At 38.9% G+C, this 7,395-nt stretch overlaps 1 protein-coding gene across 9 annotated transcripts in view; it reads left to right on the top strand.

Moving 5' to 3' along the window:
- Positions 1-7,395, top strand: part of Asah2 (N-acylsphingosine amidohydrolase 2) — a 109,631-nt gene that overhangs the window by 95,482 nt on the left and 6,754 nt on the right. For all 9 annotated transcript variants that reach the window (XM_029472847.1, XM_021151705.2, XM_029472850.1 and 6 more), the window contains 2 exons: positions 2,569-2,628; positions 5,875-5,963. In XM_029472847.1, the coding sequence (XP_029328707.1) occupies positions 2,569-2,628; positions 5,875-5,963 (149 nt within the window). The remainder of the gene's footprint in view (positions 1-2,568; positions 2,629-5,874; positions 5,964-7,395) is intronic.

The raw sequence follows: 7,395 nt of genomic DNA, 5'->3' as shown, positions 1-7,395 counted from the left end.
CATGGCTTCTGCATCAGCTCCTGCTTTCTGACCTGTTTGAGTTCCAGTCCTGACTTCCTTTGGTGATGAACAGCAGTATGGAAGTGTAAGCCAAATAAACCCTTTCCTCCCCAACTTGCTTCTTGGTCATGATGTTTGTGCAGGAATAGAAACCCTGACTAAGATAGTGGTAAAGCTGGATCATCTCATAGCCCCAGCCTTAGTTTCTGAGCAGTCTCAGTACTGATTTATATATTGGCTGCCTATGTGTGCATGTCCAATAGCAGGTGAGATGGGTTTCTCTTCCCCCAGTCCTTGCCAGCAGTGGCTGTTGCTGGTTTAGTAACCAGTCCAACTGGCGTGAGATAAAATCTCAATGTGGTTTTAAATTGCATTTCTCTGACTGCTAATGATATTGAGTACAATATTTCTAGAGCAGTTTTCCTTCTTCCTTTCAGAACATTCTGGTCTACTCTTTAGCTCATTTATTAATTAGATGATTTGATTTTTGGTATTTAATTTCTGGAATTCTTCTATAGAGCCTAGATATGACTACAGAGTCAGATCTCGTGATGACTAATGTTAATTGTCAAACTTGAAAGAATTTAGAATCACCTAGGAGATGGGCCTCTGTGAATCCCTGTGGAAAAACATCTTGATCATGTTAATTGATGTTGTAAAACCCAGCTTTTCTTTCTCTGATTTTAAACTTAGTTACGTACTATATGTATTTATGTATGTATGTATGTACGTATGTATGTATGTATTTATAGGAACTAGAAATGTATTTTAGGAGAGACTAGTGTGGCATAATTCCCAGTAAAGTTTATCATTGAGGCATATAGTTCTACAAGCTTTTCTACTTCAATTAAATTCATTATTCAGTAATTTCATATGTGTCTAGAATGCATTCCAATTGTTCACACCCCACTGTCTCTTATCTCCTTCCCACTCATGCCCATGGTGCCCCTCCCTGCAGGTCCTTTCCTATGCTTGTGTGTTTGTTGTTGTTGTTGTTTGATGTCCCACTGAGTTTAATCAGCACCATCTATGTGATCATGGATATAGAATTAGACAACAGATCCTGTTGGACCCGCCAGTGGGTATATATCTGAAGATAAAGACTGATCATCACCCAGTCAATAAATAAATAGCCACTGCTTTAGAAGGAATGCTTGGGCCCCGTGAGAACCCACCCATTTCTCAATTGACAGTTGGCAGGTCCAGTCTTGTGCAGGTCCAGTGCAGCTCACAAGTCCACATTGCAATGGCTATGTCATACCCTGAAAATAGCATTCCACAGTCTCTTCCCTATCTTCTGGCTCTTACATTCTTTCTACCACTCCTTCTGCAATATTACATGAACCTTCCTGGGAAAGGTATAAATATCCTTTTTACAGCTAAGAACTCAGCTGTTTCTTTTTTCCTTTTTTTCTTTTTTGTTTTGTTTTCTTTTGTTGTTTTTGTTTTTGTCTCAGCACCTTGAGCAGCCAAGACTTTGCCATACACTATTCATTGTATAGAGAGGCTTCTCTGATTAAAACTAAGAGAAGCACTTGTCTATATTTACTTACATCAGTGTTCTTGAAAGCAGTTTGACACACTGTCAATCTTGATGGTAGGCATGAACATTTTGGGGGAAGGGGATCCAGGTCTGTATAAAATGAAGAAAGAGAGGGGTTGAAGGGAAGATACAGCACTTAGGAGTGTGCACTTCTCTTCTAGGGGCCATGAGTTTGGTTTCCAGCACCCATGACTGGTGGCTCACAGCCACTTATGACTCTAGTTCCAGAGGAATTGAAGGCATCTAGCCTCTGTAGGCACCTACTCACATGCAGAGGGACAGACAAATAGGCAGGCAGGCATGCACACACACACACACACACACACACACACACACTCACAATTAAAAATGAAACAAATCTTTAAGGAAACTCAGAGAGTGAGCTCACTGCTGCCTTGACTTGCACTTTTGAATTGTGAGCCAGAGCAGGCTCTTTCTCCCTAAGGCTGTTTCTGTCCCATTATTTTATCATAGGAATAGGAAAAGAAACTAAGATAGCTATACAGTTGGCAAAGATTTGTTGCATCCGGTAAATGCCTCTTTACTCTGTGGACGGTTTTCTTTGCTGTGCAAAAGAAACTTTCTAATTTCCTGCAATCTCATTTGTTAGTTTAGGGATTATTTCCTGTGCTGTTGGAGGTCATGTTTGAGGCTGCCTTTTCTCCAGTTAATGTGTTGACACCTTTGTCAATGATTGGGTGACTCTAGTTGTGTGTGTTTACTTCTGATTCCTCTGTGGTCTATGTGTCTATTTTAAGACAGGGTTCTGTAATATAAGTTGAAGCCCTTTTCATGTGTTATCACATTGAAAATTATAGCTCTGGATCTTAATTTATTAGAATCTGAGAATCTGCCAAAGTCAAATTCTTTGGATCTGATTCTTAACAAACTTAGAAGGAATCACTTAATGAAATAGTGTGGAATGTGTACAGCATCTAGGGTGTTGGAACATAGAGCAGACAGTGTTTCCAATCTGAATAGAGAGGCTTAATTTAGATTTAATTCAATGCCATTTTTATTTCCAGGGAGAAGTGGTTGAAGTTATATTTGTAGGCGCTAACCCAAAGAATTCAGCAGAGAACCAGGTGAGCATCGCTGTGTTCCACATTTATACCAAGTTTCCCTTCACTTTACAGGAGACATCGCACATCCAAACATATATCAGGGTTTTTTTTTTTTCTTTTACTTTATTTGTGGAGGTGGGGAAATGTTCAGTGGGTACAGGTAGGGTGGAATTGGATGTGGAGATCAGAAGATTTAATCAACTTCTTCTAGTGCCACGTGTAGAATAACTCCTCCAAGACTACACTGCTTCCACAGAAGATATGGATTCAGAGACATTCTCACTTACATATTTAAATTTAGAACTTACTAAGTTTGTTAACTTATTGAAAGGGCCAAAAAAAAGGACATGTTTTCCCTGCCTTTTGGGGGACTTTCTAACCCCTCCAGCATTGCTACCCAACTCTTCTGTTAAGATGTGATCACACACTGGAACCTGCCCCGAGGTTCTGGCCCATCTGCTGTTTGTTATTTTACATTATCCATTTTCCTGTTCTTTACTCTTGCAACAATAAAATGTTTATTTATTAATCTTGAAAAATATATGGCCAATGTAAAAATAAACAGCATATTTAGAAAATAGAACATGCAAGTGCCTCTCTTCCCATAAACCTATTTTAGAGTTATTATTGTTAATAATTTCTTATAAGGCATATCTTTTTTTGCTTTTATTATATGTTATACACACACATATACACATTATGTCTAGAAATGAGATGAGTTTAATTTTCTGTAATTTCCTTAGAATTGTCTTATGTCCACACAAACAATAAATAATAGCACAGGTTCTGTCTATAAAAATCTGAGCAAACGGATACAGTGGCACAGATTGGTAATCCCATTTATTGGGAAGCAGAGGTGAGATATCAATAGTTGAATGCCAGCCATCGCCAGATACAGTGGCACAGATTTGTTATCCCAGAACTTGGGAAGTAGAGGTGAGATATCACTATTTAGATGCCAGCTACTGCTATATGTCAGCATTGACTTACAAACTAAGGAAATTAGATGGCAAAGTGACGCAATTTGTAAATATGTTTGTTACCAAGCCTGTGGAAGCTGAGTTCACTACCAGAAATCCACATAGAGGAAGGAGAGACTCGATGCTCACAAGCTCTCCTCTGGCCTTGACATGAGTTCTGTGGCATGCACACACCTCTCACACTACGTGCTCAATAACATAAATAAAGTAAACACACATTTTAAAGGGCTCAACAAAGTAAAAGAAGATAACAAACCATGACCACAAACTCCCTACAAAGTTTGAAGAAACATTTTAGAGGAAAGCAGGTATATGGAATATGGAAGTGTCTTTTTGCTTGCTTCCTTCCTCTTACTGAGGATGTAGACATTAAATTGTAAGCCATTCTCCTTGGGGTCCATAATCACTTATAATCCAAATTGTTTTCTTCCCAAATGAGCTGTGTCATTTCTGTCTATTCAAATGTCATTACTTTCATGGTAGACTTGTGGCAATATAATATCATCGCATATAAGGTTTGGGAGAAGTGTTCTAATGTTTGGGCAGTCAGTATACACCTGTAGCCAGGCCCTACCAGAACATCTGCATGCTTGTAACACTGCTTTCTGAAGACATCAAAATGCTGAATCAAGCCCAACATCCACAGGGTACTTCCATTGCCATTGTGAGAGCAGGATGATAACAGCATGGTAATGAGAGGAGATTTCATTTCTCACAATACTCTGAGATGGTACAAAACAATGTGTAGAGCTCTTTGATCATCTGCAAATATCAATTATTATCTCTAGTTGCTGAACAACTGTAGTCTACAAGTATTAGTCTAGATGCTTTGTATATGCTATTACATGCATCTAATTGAGTCTTCACTGCTATCCAGTAGCTTTTCTTATTGTCCTTACTTGGTGCATGAGGAAACTCAGTGGCAGAACATTCAATTTGACTAAAATTGTACCTGTAAGAGATTACGATAGGGAGGTAGGGAAAAGTTAATCACAAGCTTTGTCCCTGATTGTTTGGAGACCTAAGTATATTTTCCAATCTGTATTCTAGACTTAGTTATTAGGGACCATCAGACCTACTACTTCATCTGATCCCTCTCACGCAATGCCATTATGCCCTGAATGTGCAGAAACAGATCTCTTGATTAGCCATCATGATTATGAGCCTATTTTTATTAAAGTATCATATATCAATCAAATGATTGGAGAATTGTTTTAAACAATGACTTGACCAAAATATAAATAAGTAATCCATTTATCAAAGTTATATGAAGACGTGTAAATGGCAGGTATAAAGGGTTGTGAAGAGTAACTTAGGCACAGCTCCTATTTGTGTGTGTGTTCATGTCGATGTGTACATACATGTGAGCTGTGGATGCATGCACATGTAGGCCAAAGACCAACATTGGCTCTCTCCTTCATTTGCTCTCTATTTATTTATTTTTTGAGACAGAGTTTCTCACTGAACTTGGAGTCTTAAGGTGGCTAGCCGGTGAGCTTTGGGGGTTCCCTGTCTCCACCCTCCCAGTACTGGGACGATAGGCACCTCTGCCATGTGCCTGTGAGCTCTGTGCATCCGAACTCTGGTCCTTGTGTTCCCCCAGCAAGCAACTGATCCATTTCCACTGCCCCACAAGGCCTACCTTTAAGGGAGGCAGTCTAAACGTCTTGATAGTAGTGGACACATGGCCATTTTTATTTATTAGCTTTGTCATATTATTCAAATCTCTCCTTTATTTGAGGCTGGACTCTTGGTCTGAAACCAATGCTTTATTAGTTATCTTTCAGTATAGAAACACAGTCTGTTTATGTTATAGTTTCTAGGCATCTATTATTAGTGGAGGTGTCTTTAGAACCCTAGGACAGGGGCAATTTATGAGTTTTTTACCTGTTTGACTGAGGAAGGCATGGAAACTAATAATTCAGTTACCCAAAGGCAGAGTTGAAGTCCCATTCCCTTGCTGATTAGAGAAAAATCTTTCACTCTTAATCTTGACTTAAGTCTTTTTAAAATCTCATTTCATGTTGAATTTCTTCTCAGCTCTAATTTGCTGTGAACACCATAATTATGCTTTTTTAAAATTCCTAAACTTCCATTTTATTTGAGGGAGGGTAACTGTTATTCTGAAGACACTGAATACAGGGGTTATCTAGTTATTTGGGTAAAATCCTAGTGTGTGCGCACAGCAGCAGGCATGACTGGATTGCTGTGTATCAAGGAGAGACAGTGCAGACCGGACCTCCCTGTAACTGCTTGAGCTTGATAAGTGGTGTTAATTGTATTTCAGACCCATCAAACCTTCCTCACTGTGGAGAAATACGAGGACTCTGTAGCCGACTGGCAGATCATGTATAACGATGCCTCCTGGGAGACGAGGTAAACATGTCTATTGATCATTTGTCTTGGAAGCTTTGAAAACAGTTGCTTCACAATATAGGAAGGACAAACTAAAAGACTTCTCAATACATAATATTAATCATACCAAATTCCCAAGGCTCCTTCTAGCCACATTTAACAGATTTATTAGGCCCCATTTTGACTGTCTTGACTGGAAGCAGCATAGTGCAGCTTTCTTTAGGATTAGGTACTAATGGGGTGTTAGCTGCCATCCTTTGGCTTTATTTCAGTGGTGTAGTAGGTGGATCTAGATTCTGGCACATAGTAAGAAGGTGCCATATCTCTGAGCTATGGACCCAGACAAGCTTCCACGGACTTCAGTTTTCCCTGGTCACAGGGATTCCTGGAAAGACTAGCCAGCCTTTTTGTAAACTGATGGAGAAGTGAGCTGGGTGAAGGAGTTGAGATGATTCTGTAGAGTTCATTGTAGAGGTCCAGTGTAGAGGTCCATTGTACCTCCTTGCTTAGGTTTACTCCTATATATTTTATTTCCTTTGACTCTCTTGTGAATATGGGAGTGTGTTTGTGATCTCTTTCTCAGCATGTATTGGTGGTATTTACAAAAGCTTTTAGATTTTCCTAAGTTGATTTTGTATACTGCCACGTGGCTGAAATTGTTGATTGTTTTGAGAAGGTATCTTGTGAAATCTCTTTTGGCATCTCTTATGTATCATAGCATATCATCTACAAGGAGGAATAACTTGACTCCCTTCCCCACGCCCATATGTACTTATGTAATGTCTCTCTCTTCCTTATTGCTCTAACTAGTGGTTAGAGCATGATATTGAAAGTGAGTTGGAAGAGTGGGCAGCCCTTTCTCATGCCTGATTTTAGTGGAATCGTTTCAAGTTCTCTCCATAATTTAGGATGATGTCCGCTGTGAATTTGTCATGTATAGCCTTTATTATGTTGAGTTTTGTCCCCCTGGTACTTCTTTCTCTAGGATTTTTATCAGGAGGTATGTTCATTTTTGTCAAAGGCATGTTCCGTATCTATTGAGATGATCATGCCTTTTTGTTTTTAAGTTTACTTACGTGATTGATTATATTTATTGACTTATGCTAGGTATGTTTAACCATTCCTGCATCTTGGGGATAAAGCCAACTTGATTGTTGAGGATAATCTTTTTGATATGTGTCTATATTTGGTTTGTAGTGTTTTACTGAGGATTTAAATCAACTATGTTCACCAGGGATATTGTTTTCATTTGTTTCATTGTGTCTTTATCTGGTTTTGGTATTACCATGATGCTGACTTCTTAGAAGGAGTTTGAGAGGTGTCTTAGTTAGAGGGTTTTACTGCTGTGAACAGACACCATGACCAAGGCAGCTTTTTTTTTTAATTTTTAATATTTTTTATTACATATTTTCCTCAATTACATTTCCAATGCTATCCCAAAAGTCCCCCATAG

Source organism: Mus caroli, chromosome 19, assembly GCF_900094665.2.
Source record: "Mus caroli chromosome 19, CAROLI_EIJ_v1.1, whole genome shotgun sequence".
Lineage (NCBI taxonomy): Eukaryota > Metazoa > Chordata > Mammalia > Rodentia > Muridae > Mus > Mus caroli.
Note: the sequence above shows the minus strand (reverse complement) of the source record. Positions and strands in the feature narration are given on the sequence as shown.